Below are 16,224 nucleotides of genomic sequence, written 5' to 3' on the forward strand. Positions count from 1 at the left end.
TCTTTTAAGTGGGGTTTGTGGGTTCTTATATATACATATAATACACATTGTACGTGACAAAAAAGAGTTGATACATATAGTGTAATAGTATATATAGAAGTATTTGTTTACTAGTAGGTCACTATTGTACGTGACGAAAAATACATACTCATTGATTATGCATATACAAAAATTACATATACTCGCTCGTTTACTTAAAACGTTAAAGGTTTCCGATATATACGACAACAATTTTTTCCCAAAAAAGTTGAAATCTAGGTAGCTATAGTAATAGGCCTACAAAACAAAGAAATATAGGGAATTGATAAAGGGGGGAACATGGGAAAGAAAACCAATGGTAAAATGTGGTGTTGTGTTGAGAGCATGGGGATTTTGATGTCTTTAATGAAAAGGAAAGCTGTGTACATGTTTTTGTTTGGTAAGTCATCTTTTGACTCATAAAATTAGGGTGAGACCCCACTAATATTTTGTTGCTCCTTTTTAGTGGGTTTTGTTTGGGCTATTTTAATTTCTTATTTAATTATTTCACTTTCTCTTTTAGTATTCCTTTGATCTTTTGAATTTCATTAGGGATTATTATTTGGATTTGGATTTTCCCCCCTAGCTAAGCTAGTAGTGCCCCTGCCACACATGCCCCTTGGCCATCTTCTTCTCTATCTCTTATTACCATATATACAATTGTGTGTTGTGTATATTGATGTGTCCATATCAACTCCAAGATATTGTTGTTAGATATTATTTTGAGATATTAATCTTATTACTTACTGTATCTCAATATTAAAGGTTATTCTATCCTTAGAAGGTTATATATTAAAAAAAAATATATATATTTTAAAAAAACATATAAAAAAGATATGTCTGACGCAGCGTAACATCGGGAATAGGATGAGACGCAGCGTAACATCGAGAATAGGATGAGACGCATCGGGAAAGTTCTATCGGTATTCTCGACGCCTTATATTGTCGATGCTGATATTGCGTCGGTATAAAGGTATTCCCAACGCGTTATATTAATGCATCGACATTAGCGATGTCGGGAGAGGTATTTTCGACGCCGTGTTGGTCATGCGTCGGGAATTCATCTCCCAACGTGTTTCTTTCGATGTGCGTCTCGACGCAGTGAAGGATATCAAGAATAGAGATCCCAACGTTGTTTTAGCTTCTTTTGACGTAATGGTTCGTTGGAAATCCCCCGCTCTCTTGTAGTGTTTGTCGTCTTTCTATTTCATTCGCTTGATTAAAATGGAGTAAAAATAATATCTTAGTCGCTTCTATACTTTAAAATTTTTCATTTTAGTTCTTATATACTTTCAAATATCGAAACAATGCATAGTATTAATTGTTAGCTTGAAGTTAACATTTATCTAATTCCATTAAACATGACAACAATAGTTTTCATGTAAGAATATGTTTCAAAAACATTATAAATTAATTTTAAGATTTATTGAATGTACACTAGAAAAAAGATTTAGAGAATACAGTTGTACAAATTAAAGAACTTTTCCATGCATGCAAAGTATTCCTTAAAAAATGGTTGATTGATTTTTTTTTCTTCACGTGATTACACGAGCTTGTGAGAGACTAATTCAATGGTTTCGATACCAAATGGACACAATCACAAATGGATATCGCGTAACTTTCAAATCTCACTCCAATCATAACTTGGTTAATTAAAACATTATATTTTTTAAACCATGATGACGTCAAATGTTTGAATCCTCTACCCACACACAACACAACATAACATGTATGCATATGTTATTGAACTCCAAAAAAAACATTATATTTCCCTGCCTTTGCCTTCCATGGAAGTGTAGTCATGACCATAAGCTATAATAAAAATTAGCACTTTCTCTTCACATTCTCATCATTATTCATGAAGTAAGTTTCACTCAATTGTAAGTTGCTACAAACTTTGGTTAAAATGATATCATTATTCTTTTGGGCCTTGTTAATAAAATTCAAAGCCCAAAGTACTTTATGTTTCTTATGTTTATTGGGCTAAGCTTTAATTTGGAAGTGGATTTTCAAGAGGCCCATGCAAATTTATAAAATATAAATCATAGTCTTCTAAAGAGAATTTTCTTCTCCTTTTTCCTCTGGGAAAGCAATAATAGTAAAAGTACTTTGATTAAAATCAATTTGCAACAAAAAAAAAAAATCAATAAATGAAAATGATTGTTATTATTATTATTATTGAAAAATATTAGTTTACACCCCTAAATTAATAATAATAATAATAATTTAATTCATGATATATCACCTTCCATCACACTTTCTCTTTTAATAACATTGTGTGAGATTTATAACTTAATCAATTGAACTCTTCGTTTAGACTCACAAATAAGATTTATTTTAAGACTTACCCATTAATTGAGAATCCAAAATTTGAAGAAATATAATGTGCATATGTATAAGAATTGAATCCTTAATAATAAAAAAAAAAAAAGTCTTAAATTGGGAGACTAATTATAAAGGTTTATAAGTTTAATTTGAAAGAACTAAGTTTTCCAGGATGTTTTTCGAACTAAGTTCAAACGTTATTTCTCTTGGTTTTCCTTTTGTTTCACTGTTTGGCAGAAGATTGTGTTTGAAGTTGATTGGAATAATGGGGATTTTTGTTTGATCCAACTCTAACTAGGTAATCGTATTTGATTTTGGGCTGTGGGAATTTCTTCTTTCTAGCTTTGGTTTGAATCAACTTTTATTCCAACTTTAATAAGTGAATTTGAGTGGATAAGAAATGGGTCTTTTTACAAACGGAACAAAGTTGCAAAATATTTATACTGTATACAACAATTTTGAAAAATGAAAAAATCCAAAGGCCCATCGTATGAAATACCAAAAGTGCTCCGTTAACAATGTGCCCTTAATATATTTGGTATATGATCATTTAGATTGGGCTATTGTTTGGTACACGATTGTTTAGATTTGGTCATTTAATTTGATAATTGTTTTTTTATTTATATCGTTTAATTTGGTTACACGATCGTTTAATTTGGTTATGTTTAAAATTGGTTAGATGATTGTTTAGATTTGATCGTTTAGGTTTGGTAGACAAATCATTTTTATTTTGGTACACGATCATTTAGATTTGAATAAACGATTTTTTAAATTTTTTTGTACGCGATCGTTTACTCTTTTTTACATGATTATTTAGATTGTTTTTTTATACGATCGTTTACATTTAGCTACTCCAATCTAAATAATTTTTTCAAGATTCTTTATACACGATCTCTTAGATTCTGCTATTTTTTGTACACGATAGTTTAGATTTTGTTACCCAAATTTAAACAAGGTAAAAAAGAAGAATAAAAACGATGGAAAGATTAAATGACGTATAAAAAGAAGAGAAAAAAAAAACGATGGAAAGAAATTGCAACGAAAAAAGAAAAGAAAAGAAAAGAAGAAAGACGATAAAAAGAAATCGCAGCAGAAAAAATAAAAAAAGAAGAAAAGAAGAAAGACGACGAAAGAAATTGCAGCGAGGAGGAAAACGATGAAAGAAATCGCAACAAATAGAAGAAGAAAGACGGGAAGACAAACCTGAAATATTTAAAAATGACTAATTTTATGTAGTTTGTTACCCACATCGTAAATAATTTAAAAAGCAAAAAGAATTTGAGATAGCAATTGAAATGAAATAAAAAGAGAAAACGGAGAGTCACACAAAAATGGAAGGTCTAATTAGCTATTTATCAAGAAAATTTAAATTTCAAATAATTTTATTTTTCAATTAAATCAATATATCTAGAAGTTATAAAAATTCTTTTAAGTTCAACTATTACACTTTTAATCATGATATTTTTATTTAAATATATCATAATACAACTTGGGATAGTGTATTTAGACTCGAAATCTCGTCTTCGAATACATATAAGTGTCTGTTGATCTAAATTCATACTGACATTTATGATAGTTTAACTAAATACTCATTATTAAAATCTTACCTTACAAATATTTTAAATATGAACAAAAATGGATATTTATATCAAAATTGAAAAGAAATATCTTGTGAAATATCCATGTTAAGCAGTGAAAATTTTGAAATTAAAGATTAAATTGAAACAATACTAAAATGTAAAAAATAAAATCGAAACAATTTAAAACCTAGAAACTATATATACTGAAATCAAACTTTAAATTTGAAAACTAAAACCTTGTCGTACATCTTCTAAATTTAATTCATCAATTGTAATCTTATAAAAAATATGGAGAAACGATATCAGAGTAATCATTCATATTTCATTACGTTTAACACAATACATCAATACGTAGATCTAGACTCATTACAATTAATTTAAATTTGTTATTAAAATAATCTTGATTAGGAATGGGTTAACATTGTCTAAATGTTCGACATTTTGAAGCTCATAGATGAAGCAAAAATTAGACCTATATATATATATATATATGTAGATAACAACAAAGTGCTTATTTAACGTTATCCTTGATATTGTTCATCAAACGTCACTTTTATTGGTATAAAATTTTATTGATTTCATATAGTATTTTTTCTATTTTATTTACCAAATAAGTAATGAACAAATTCAAAATTTTCGTCTACTTTTAAATATTAATAATTATTTCAAGTACAAAGATGGACACATATTTTCTAACCTAATCAAATAAAAGAAAATGGAAGCTTTTCTTTCTTTCTTTCCTTCTTTTTTTTCTTTTGAAAAATTATCCAAAACAAACTCTACGTGTATAAATTAAAAAAAATATTTTTAAATATAGTAAAATAAATCAAAATATTGAAAAAAATATATAGTAAACTTTTATAAATATTTTCAAACAGTTTATCATTTACGATAATTTCTCTAAATTTTAAAAAAAGTTTTTGACTCTTGAACTAGTAATTTAACCCTAAAATTTAGTGGACAATAATTTACTTTATAAACCTTAAATTTGTTATAATTTGACATTTAAACTCTAATAACTAAATTTTGTCTTTTTTTTTTCTTAATTTCAATAATATGATTGTGGAGGTATAAACTTTGAAATGGATAGTACAAACTTTATGTTATTGAGTTATATACTTTCTTAGCAACTGATTTAGGTTTTGGTTTACCTACTTGATTAAACATAGGTTATTTTAATTTGAAAATGAAATTCATTACATTGATAAATTTATTTATAAACTCTAAAGATTAAGATGTTTTGTAACTAAAATCCACACTTAATTTTGATGAATTTCTCACGATAAAAATTAGATTGTTATAAATCTAATTGTTACAAGTTTAAGAGTTAACATACTAAATTATTAACTTTTGTTATAAAAATTTGGACAATCAATTTTCAATATTTTGATTGAATTAAAATTTTTTGAAAAATCGAGTTTTAAAATACAAAACTACATTAAAAATATCTTTAAAAAAAAAAAAGAAATCAAAAAATGTATATATAGGATATATTTGTTATAAAAGAAAAGGTATTAAAAGTAAAATTTTCAAAAAAAAAAAAAAGAAAAAAAGAAATTGTTTTTGAGTTATGAATAATGATAATATTGGATGATGGAGACAGTGTCGCGGTTTGCAAAGGACAGCTGGAGTGGAGCATTCGCTTATGATGTCAGTAGGCCCCCACCTCTGTCAGGCCAAAAAAGTGTCTGATTGTGACGTGTAACCAATCAGCGTTCGACATCTTTCCTACAAACTAATTCCTCCATGACCTACTTTCTTTATTTTATGCTCTCTATCTTTCCTTTCTCTATATATTGTCCTTATCCTAACTTTTCCTCCTTATTCTTTCCCCCATTATTAATTTAATTAATTACCATGTTTTTGTTTTCCTTTCTTATTAACTTCTTCAATTTAGTCTCTTAAATCAACAAACTTTAGTATATAAGTTTATTTAAATGTTTACTACTGTTCTAATATTCTATTTTTTGTGTGTGTATATATATGTATACAGAATAATGTCTATTATCGATATCATCGTAATTTAACCGACATAAAATTAGGTAATGAGTTTAAAGTTATTTATCTCATGTGTTAGAATAAAAAAATCTAATTTGATTCCTTTTTTTAGTATTAATTATTGAAAATTTGAAGATATATTTTATGATGGCGGTCTTTGTATAAATAATTTAGGAAAAGTACGGTGATTTAGGTTTCGTTTTATCTATATGGTTCAAAATGTTATATGTTTAATTCTTAAGGGATCGTTTGGCCCAACGGTTATCAATGTAACTCAACAAATGTTTGAGGAAAGGGTTATCATAACCCCTTGTTTTAGGGTTATCATAATTCCTCTTCCCTCAGCTCTTTCCTTCTCTTGTAAAATATTTTTCAATTTCTCATGACCCAAACACATTTGATTATAAAACTATATTTTTAAACTCTTCCCCCAAACATATATTATTATAAAACTATATTTTTAAGCTTTTCTCCCAAACATATCTTATTATAAAACTATATTTTCAAATTCTTCTCCCAAACACGTGTTAGGATAAAATTAGGTTTATCGTAACACTAATCTCTCATAACTCAACCTTTTTTTCAAACGACCCCTAAATTTTTAGAACGTTAAATGAGTATTATAGTGGAAAAATGAATGTTAAGAGTATAATTTTTGAAATCTTAATTGAATTTAAACGTAAAATTATAATATTTTGAAATTTAAAAATTAAATTAAAAATCAAACTCTAAGAATTAAATGATATACGACTCTTTGAAATTGGACCAAAATAAAAGCAAAACTTCAAAAAATTCCTTTTTCTATTCGATCAGAAACTACTCGACGAAAATTGAATTCAACATTATATGGACAGCATTTTTTGAAAGATTGGTAAAATGTAGGTTTTAGCCTATGGAACTTCAACTTGGTTTTCAAACTTTTGGAAACAAAGGCATTTTTAACTTTTGAATGGGTTTAGTCTCTATCTGGTGATGAATGTTTTTCAAGTTTCAATTACTATTAGGGCATGTTTTGGAAGAAAAAATATATTTTAAAATTATTTTTATTTAAACTCTTTTAATAAAAATCATTAAAAACAAACTTCGAAAGTCTTGCAAAAACAATTTGAACAATAGTCAAACATATATACTATTCGTTCACAAAACTTAATCAAAACTGAATTTAAACTTAAAGGATCAAAAGTGTATTTAATCCAATATATTTCTTTAACAAAGAAATTTAAGGTCATCCGTAGCAGGCCCACGTAGGGGCTATATGTCCCCTGAATTATCGATTTTTGAACGAAAATTAGCATTAGCTGAAAATTTAATTAAAAAAACTGTAATGGACAAAAGAATTAATAAATCAACGAAAAACTTAAATGAACTATAGAGAATGGAATGAATTTTACTATATTTCGTAAATAATTTCAATATTTTGTTATTTTTGAAAATGGTAAAATTGGTACATTAACCTAATTTAATCTTTTCACATTTGTTTTTAGAACTAAACATATATTAAACTAGCTAAACTCATATTATATGGTTTGGTTATAAATTAGACATTTTAAAAATTTAGAAATTAGTAGTAATTTACTAAAAAACCGACATGATACTATATGTATTTTAGAGATGTAAAAACATAAACTAAAACTAATAGGAATTATAATTGAATGAACCAAATTAGCTTAGGGGATAATGTGAAGAAAAATAATATAACATGTGGCACAAATATGTAAATAATATATGTATAGCCATGAAATGATTTGTATATTGAAATGGTTTGAATATAATGCATGAGAAAGGAGATAAGACCCTTTGAACAATAAGCTAAAAGAGATTCCACTTTGACAGTCCAATACCACTATATATGATATATGTGAATGCCCAATAATTATTAATAGGGCAATATTTTTTAGGGCTACCTTATAAAATCCATTGTGCATATACGTAATTGTTTTAAGAAATTAAATCATCATATATGATATGAATTCAATAATTAATTTATATGTTTAGAAGTTCTACCCAAAGGATTAAGATCTTTTAATTGGTCTCTATCCTCTTTCAAAAGATTCTTATATTTTAAATTTTATAGAGAATATTAATATTTAATAATTTTTAAAAATATATAAACAACTTAGAGATTTAAAAGAAATTCAAAATATCAAGACTAAAGTGACATTTTAAAACCATTTTTAACACAATATTGCAATCAATAATTAAATTTATCACAATTCATGTAACATCGACTTTATGTGAATTTTATGGATGAATTTAGACCACACTTGTATTAAAAGAATCTTGTAGATATGAAATGTATATGACTAAGATCAAATGTTTACAAGAATCGATAGCTACTATCTTATATACTATAATAACGTTCAATTTTCTTTTATGACTCAATCATAGAAAATTCAAAACTAAATAAAAATATCGAAGACAACTCTTCAAACTTTTATATATATATATATATATATATATATATATATATATATATATATATATATATATATATATATATATATATATATATATAAACACGAATTTTGTAATCGTTGAGGATATAAATTATAGTTTTGCTTGTAACGTTGATGCTTTTTGTGAGGATATTATATCTCTATTGAACAGGACACAAGAAGAAAAAGAAAAAGAATCTATTGTTCTTCAATACCAATTATTGGATATATGTAATATGAAATATTTATGTAGATGAAGAGAAAACAACTGTATTTTCAAGGGCTTTCACAAAAGCCAAGGTACAACTTGAGATAAGACCATTGTCTTAGCAACCCCCTTGGTGTACCAAGATCAAACATCTTATCTCTATTCATTATGATACTCTATCTTTATTGCTCAGAATTTGACATGTCTTTATGTAATTTCTCTCTTATATGTCGTTTTTCACATGGGAAGAGTATGGACTTGAAAAAATAAAAATAAAATTGAGATCATGAGTGACACAATTCATAAAGTAGTAATGAAGCATGTGTTTAGAATAGTAAAGGGGTCTATTGGGTACTTGCTTCGGTAGCAGGTTGTCTAGCTAGCTAGCTAGCTAGCTAGCGTGTGTGTGTGTGGTGTTGAGTGAGTCCAAAAACCTAAACACATGAAGGTCTAGAGCCAAATTTGTGTCAAGACATTGCTTTTTTACAAGGTCTTTTCTTTGCCTATTGTTTGATGCAATGAAGAGAAGAAGCCAAAGTAATGGAAAAGCAAAAAGCAAAGGCATGACACAATTTGACAATTTTGTTTTTTCTAATTTAATTAATTTCTTTTAATTTTCCTTGAGGTCATCTTGTTGAATTTCTTACACCAAACAATATAATCTTTAATGGGTTGGGTTTGTTATTTAAGCTATTTGACTATATATTTTATATTTGTAATTTATCAATTTTTCTTAATAATATCAATGTAAATTGGCTAATGGCCTTCTTATTGGTTAAATTATAAATTTTTGCTATGCGATTTGTGAGCAATTATATGCATATGGTTTGTTTATGAGTTTTGAAAAGTTTTTTTTTGCTTTTTTTAATGTTACCTAAAATTTGGTTGAGATTATTATATACTTTACATTAAATCTTTGATAACTATGCTAATGTAACATGCTTAATTTATATAAGTTTAGTTTGGTTCATATTATATATTAATCAAACAAACCATCAACCTTTTTTAAAGTGATGTTTTTAAAAAAGAAATAAAAACTCAAATTAATCCTAAAATAAAATAGATTTCAACATACTATGCCAAGACCTAACATTTATCAAACAAAAACATGTCAATGTATAAATATCATTTTATACTTACAATTTGGAATTTGTGGAATTTTATTTTTTATACCTTTAAAAAAATATTGAATCATAGTTTCTTTTGTCATAATCGAGTGCATGTTGATAATAATAATTTTTGTGCAAGAAAATGAAAAACGTAAAGATGTGATGTAATTTTTTTTAAACAAAACAAAGACCAAATTTAAGTTTTATTGAAAGTATAAAAACTAAAATTTAATAAGCTTCGAACTATAATTATTAGTACATTTAATTGTAGGAAGATTCAAATCATAGATCTCAGGTGGAATGTCACTAATATATCAATTGAGTTATTCTCGATTTGACAAAAAATAATATTTTAACCAATAAATATCTCATGAGGAGGTCTACGAAACAACCATGACGACCCGTAATAAAATGAATTTATAATGTAATGTAATAAAAAACTCATATTTAGATTAAACCTTTTGCACTTAATTTATAATACAAAACTCATTTTATTCCGATCACTTCATAATCTCATTCTAACGCTTTTTAAATTTAATTTTCGGTACCCTTAATTACATCTCAAAATCTCCAAAAATATATTATTGCTATTAAACTTTTGATATATATATGTTTTGTGTTTCACGTGTTAAATCAAAATGTGACGCATTAATTAATTAATTAATTAATTTTTCTTTCCCCCTCCATGCCATGATAACGTAGTGGGGCACTATTTAAGGCTTAAAGCCCTTGACCTAGTTTTCTTCCCTTTTTCAACATCAATCACTCAAAAAGCTCGTATTTGGAATGGGATCAAATATGTAATACGAAATTACCACCCACCCCACCATTGTCCCCCTCCTAAAAACAGCCATAAAGATATTTCTCCAGGGGTATAATCGTCATTGTCCGAAAGTAAACTGAGACAATCTATGTTGGCTAATATGCTCATCCTTACTACCCACTAATATCTCGACACGTAGCGAGCCAAAAAGTTTTTCAAACGCTTCTCAGATTAGGGCTACCACTGACAGCCCCTGACAGTAGGGCTTTCTTTTCTTTTCCTTTTCATTTCTTAGATTTAAAAAGCAATTTTATTATTTTATCCATTTCACTTCTAAGTTTTATTACGTCATTCCCTCTTTTTTTTAGAGTGTGAGACGATGGTTAATTTCAATGTTAAGAAATATTTCTACTTGTGATTATAATAATAGGAATAAAACTATATATATATATATATGTGTGTGTATATGTATATATATGAGAGAGATAGACAAAAAAAAAAAAAGTATTTTTCACAAATAAACTAAGTTTTTTCATTAGGTTAAAACTTTAAATTTTTTTCCAAAAAGTATCACTAGAGAAATACCTTAATCATTGAACAAATGTAGAAATGTCAAAAGAAAAAGAAGATTGAATTTTATCCATCTCTTTCTGTTATAGATTGAGATAGTATATAAGATTAAATAACTTTCTTATACTCTATTAAATTATTGATTAAGAAAAGTTTAAATTAATTGATGAAGGTAAATAAAATATATTGTATCTTAATTGACACTCTTTTACTTGTATGTTTGAAATATATATATATATATATATATATATATATATATATATATATATATAGAAAATTCAACGGTAAAAAACAATACTATTATTTTAGAAGAAAAAATGAAATTGTGAGAATATGATGATAGGATTATTTTATAGACTATATGCACTGCTATTATGTTAAATTACTAATAGGTTCAAAAGATTATTCATCTTTTATAATGATAGTTAAAGAATGAAAAACAAGACATTCTCTTATGGGTACATTATGCAATTATACCATATAATTGATTTTTTTTTCGAGTTTAGTGACTATTAGACAGTAAGTATCGAACCATCGACCTAAAATGACGGTGAAGATGTATATCTCAACCGACATAAAGTTAAGGAGGTAATGGAGTGGGGTTCTCTCTTCCTCTTTCATGATTTTGTTTATATATCTTTTTTTCTATCTCTCTAGGGTTTTGGGAAGTGAGGAAGAGAGAGAGTTATAAATAGGAGAATTGTGATGAAAAATTAAAGAGAGAGATATAAGAAAGAAAGAAAGAAAGAAAAGGATGGGAAGGGGAAGAGTAGAGTTGAAGAAGATAGAGAACAAAATAAATCGACAAGTTACATTCACAAAAAGAAGAAATGGACTTCTTAAAAAGGCTTATGAACTCTCCATTTTGTGTGATGCTGAAGTTGCTTTGATCGTCTTCTCCGCTCGTGGCAAACTCTATGAATTCTCAAGCTCTTCCAGGCATGTTTTCAATCATTTTCTTTCTTTTTATTAATCTCTTTTATCTCGATCGTTTTGTCCGTCCCTACGTCTCGAGATGGAGCGAAAACAGAGGATGATTAATTATTGAAAATGATCATTTGTCCTTTCTTGTTAGAATCTCTGACTTCGTTTCTACGTTTCATTTCACTTATAACTATTTTTGGTTTTTTCAAAAAAGTTAATAATATACGAAAAAAATATGTGGATATATCCTAGATTTTCACCCATCGTTTCTTCAATTAGCTTCTTTTCAGTTATTCATTAATCATTCAATTTCCCAAGAAATATTGTAATTGAAGAAAAGAGGATGTTGTTGTTTGCTATAGACCACCATCCGCTTTCAAAATTTCCACGAGAATTGTTATCTTTGCAAATAATTGTTAAATTGATCATGTGAGAAATATACTTAAGAAAGCACGCAATAAAGAAAAAAAAAAAGTTTTAGACTAAAAAACTAAAATCAAAATTGATATCGATCGAAGCTTAATTTGATGGGTTTTTGGATGATTATTACAGTATAGGGAAGACCCTGGAGAGGTATGAAAGGCATAGCTATGGTGCATTGGAAGCCTCCCACCCTCCAAAGGACACTGAGGTCACTTCCCATCTTTTACTTCTTTTTATTTTTACTACGACTCTGACTTTAAAATACTCTTACATCTTTAGACTGATTAGAGAAAAAAATATTTCAAGAGAAAGACATTTTCATTTAAACTTTTTCAATCGAAGTAAGATGGTGGTAGAAAATATATCTATCTCGTTGATTACGTGGGTGCACCTTTCATCCCTTGATTTCTAGTAATTTTTTCAAAAAATTAAAAAAAAAAAAAACTGACTCTCAAAATAAAATCTATTTAAAAACACATATATGAATTTAATTATAATGATTTATAAATATTTTACACAGTTTTTGTTAATTATAATGATTTATTATAAGATCAGAGTTGAAGGGGGAAAAAAACATGATGAGTTTGAAGAATTTATTAGTGGATAATATTTTTTTGAAGGTAGAGATGGTATCAAGAGTATTTGAAGCTGAAAGCAGAAGTGGAAGCTTTACAATATTCCCAGAGGTGACTTCCATGGGAGCATCTTCTTAATTTTCAACCTTTAATTTATTTTCTTCTCTTAAATAGTAATAATTAATAATAAATATGTATACTTTTATTTCTTTTTCCTCTATCTTCCTAATTAATTAGTTAAATAAATAAATAAACATATGTACTAGATATTTTTTTTAATATATTTATAACAATTTTCCTATTTATTTATTTATTATTATTATTGGGTTTTTGTGTATTTGTGTTTAATTGATTAGACGATTTCTTGGAGAAGAATTGGATGATTTGGAGTCAAAGGAATTAGACCAACTAGAAATTCAACTGGAGATGTCTCTAAAGCAAATTAGATCTACTAAGGTATGAATAAATTACTATTACTATGCTATTATTTGACATCTATACTCAAATATTTTAAACTATAAAATTTAGTTACTTTATCTATTTTTGGTAATCATTTTACTTTTAATTAAAATTGACTCAATAAACATCGATTTTATTATTAATTTTAACGTATTGTTTGTTAAGAGCGTTCTTAAAATTAAATTTAAATTTTGGAATTTAAAAATAAATTAATTTCTAAAACTTATTTATATATTCAAAAATCGATTAAAATTCAAAATGCTTACGTAGAAAATTCGAAAACTATGAGTAAGAAATTGTGAAAAAGAAAAATTAAAAACCAAAATTATATTTGAACAAGGCTTAAATTTTCAAGGTTTGTATTTATGATTTGATTTTTGAAAACAAAAGTAGTTTAGTATGTTTTATGAACTTTTAACTCTTTTTTTTCTTTCTAGTATACGTTCTTGAATTTTAAGAATAATATCTAAATATTTTATTTTATTGTATGAAATTTTAGTCGAAAATAAATAACATAACATAAAAAATTTAGAAGTGAAAAAGTAAAGCATTGCCTTATAAATTTAATTTTAAAAAACTAAGAACAAAATATGCAACGGTTATCAATCGAAGCTTAAATTTTCGATCTTATGTTCACTAAATTTGTAAATTTTATAGGTTGGGGACCGAATTTTAGATACAAAATTAGAATTTATGAATATAATAAACACAAAATTAAAATTCAAAGACTAACTGGAAAACAAATTTTCGTTGAAATATGTTGAATTAATGAAATTTTTGCAGAGACAAACGATGTTTGATCAATTATCTGATCTCCAAAAAAAGGTAATTTTATAAAATACTAATGTTTCTTCTTGATCTTGAAATAAAATTTAGATTAATTAACTAAACAGGGCTTAATAATTTTCTCCACTAATCTGTAGGAAGATAGGCTGCTGGAAACAAATCAAGCTTTGAGGAAAAAGGTATTCAATAATTATGGTTTTAATTGTTTTTAAAAATACAAACATAGCAAATCTAAAAACTTTAGTTTCCGTTTGATTTTATGATTTATTTTCGTTTTTATGTTTCCAGTAAGAAAATTATGTTTTGAGAAATTATGAACTTAACATATACTACTGCATTTTCATATTTACAATTAAATACAAATTTTGAATTTAAATTGCAAATTTTAAAATCGAAATCGGACGTTTTTTTCAGTAGTTTATCATTAACTTTTTTACTAAATTCTTTGTGTTCTAAATTGATTGTTGCATCATGAATGAAACGAGACGTTATACTGTTCGATGTTGAATTCATTGCTTGATATAAAAAATTAACTAGAAAAATGTGTAAGATGTATAAAATAAAATAAAACTGTGTATGAAATGTTGAATGAAAAATGAGAACAGTTAGAGGAAAGCAGTGGAGCTATTCATCATACATCGTGGGATTCTTCAGAGGCCAACAATTTGCAATACTGCAGACAACCTGAGGCCTTTCTTCAACTCAATAATAATATTATTGCATTGGAAAATAGGTAAATTAACTATTCTTATCATATCTATGTATATATAATCCATAAATTTGTAGATATTTAGAGAGCGATTATTACAATTATAAGTTATTATAGTTTGTGTTTAGAGCGTGAATTATAATAAAATGTATTTTTGAGTTTTTGATATACATGTAATCGATGAATTTTAAATAGTATTTAATAAGTGATTATTGTAGTTTTAGCGTATACTTGACTTTAAACACTCGTTAGTCTTAGTCAAATTTTTAAAATTACTCGAAATAGTAAAATATTTATTTATTTATATGTTCCTAATTTTGTTTATTTTCTTAGTTACAATCCAACTGAAGTTACAAATGAAGAAAATGTTGTGAACTCTGGGGCAGATGGCAATGGATTGTCTTCACATTGGATGCTGCTTTGATATATATATATATATATATATATATATATATATATATATATATATATATATATATATATATATATATATATATATATGATTCCAAATAAATTTGAAAAAGAAAAAAAAAAACATAAGTCTATTTCAATCCATATTCAATATTGTAACACTAATAATAATGTATTTATGAACCATATAATTATATCCTGGATATGCTTCTGTTGATTACTTATTTGTCCTATAACTCTTAAATGGTCATTATTTTAGTCTTCACATTTTAATCTTAATTTTTTTTTCATTTTCATATTTCATTACAAAATTGAAATGAACCAAATATGAAAATATGAAAAACCAAAATAAACAAACAGTAGAAAGAACAACAGTTAAAGTGTAAAATTTTTAACTCTAAAAATCAAAATAAGATTGGGAGTTGACTTCATTTTACTTTTTTTTTTTAATAGAATAATATAATTTTTCTTTTTTCTTCTTTTAATGTCCCCAAAGAAACAATTGCTTTACTTGTAAAGGCTATTACTTCTTTTAGATAATACTATAAATTCTTAATAACACTGTAATTTTAATTCTAAAATAAAATTCTCAATTTCACAGGAAGTGGAATAAAAAGGTTAATGGTTTAAAGTTTTATCTTTTTATGATCTCTTAGTACATATAATTTGTTGAATGGGAAAAATCTCAAGTTCAAAATTACATAATGAATTTATGACGATAGAAAGAAAAAAACATTCATAAATGAAAGACTTGGGCAAGCTCAATTTTACTATAAATGTAGTCAAAAACCTTCAACACAATAATTCAAGAATCCAAGGCATTGTTTAATAAGGTGTACAAAAATTGGTTCCACCCTTTGTATAGGGCATATGTAGACTTAGGTTTTTATGAGCTTACAATGTAGTGAGAATTTCTCTTTTGTCTTTACTA

General features: G+C 26.2%; 1 protein-coding gene across 1 annotated transcript; it reads left to right on the plus strand.

The window, feature by feature from the left end:
* The first annotated feature begins 11,739 nt into the window (after positions 1-11,739).
* On the plus strand, positions 11,740-15,529 carry LOC103488456 (truncated transcription factor CAULIFLOWER A). The gene is made up of 8 exons (XM_051082125.1): positions 11,740-11,945; positions 12,483-12,561; positions 12,978-13,039; positions 13,285-13,384; positions 14,171-14,212; positions 14,311-14,352; positions 14,779-14,906; positions 15,216-15,529. The coding sequence occupies exons 1-8, from the start codon at positions 11,761-11,763 to the stop codon at positions 15,304-15,306; spliced, it is 729 nt and encodes a 242-aa protein (XP_050938082.1). The 5' UTR covers positions 11,740-11,760; the 3' UTR covers positions 15,307-15,529.
* Positions 15,530-16,224: the final 695 nt, after the last annotated feature.

This window comes from Cucumis melo, chromosome 3 (assembly GCF_025177605.1).
Source record: "Cucumis melo cultivar AY chromosome 3, USDA_Cmelo_AY_1.0, whole genome shotgun sequence".
NCBI classification, from domain to species: domain Eukaryota; kingdom Viridiplantae; phylum Streptophyta; class Magnoliopsida; order Cucurbitales; family Cucurbitaceae; genus Cucumis; species Cucumis melo.

Excerpts from the sequence above, each read along its gene's own strand:
- LOC103488456 (XM_051082125.1), top strand. The coding sequence starts at position 11,761 with ATGGGAAGGGGAAGAGTAGAGTTGAAGAAGATAGAGAACAAAATAAAT. Across the intron at positions 13,040-13,284 it reads GCTTTACAATATTCCCAGAG|ACGATTTCTTGGAGAAGAAT; the intron begins GTGACTTCCATG and ends TTAATTGATTAG. Across the intron at positions 14,213-14,310 it reads TATCTGATCTCCAAAAAAAG|GAAGATAGGCTGCTGGAAAC; the intron begins GTAATTTTATAA and ends ACTAATCTGTAG.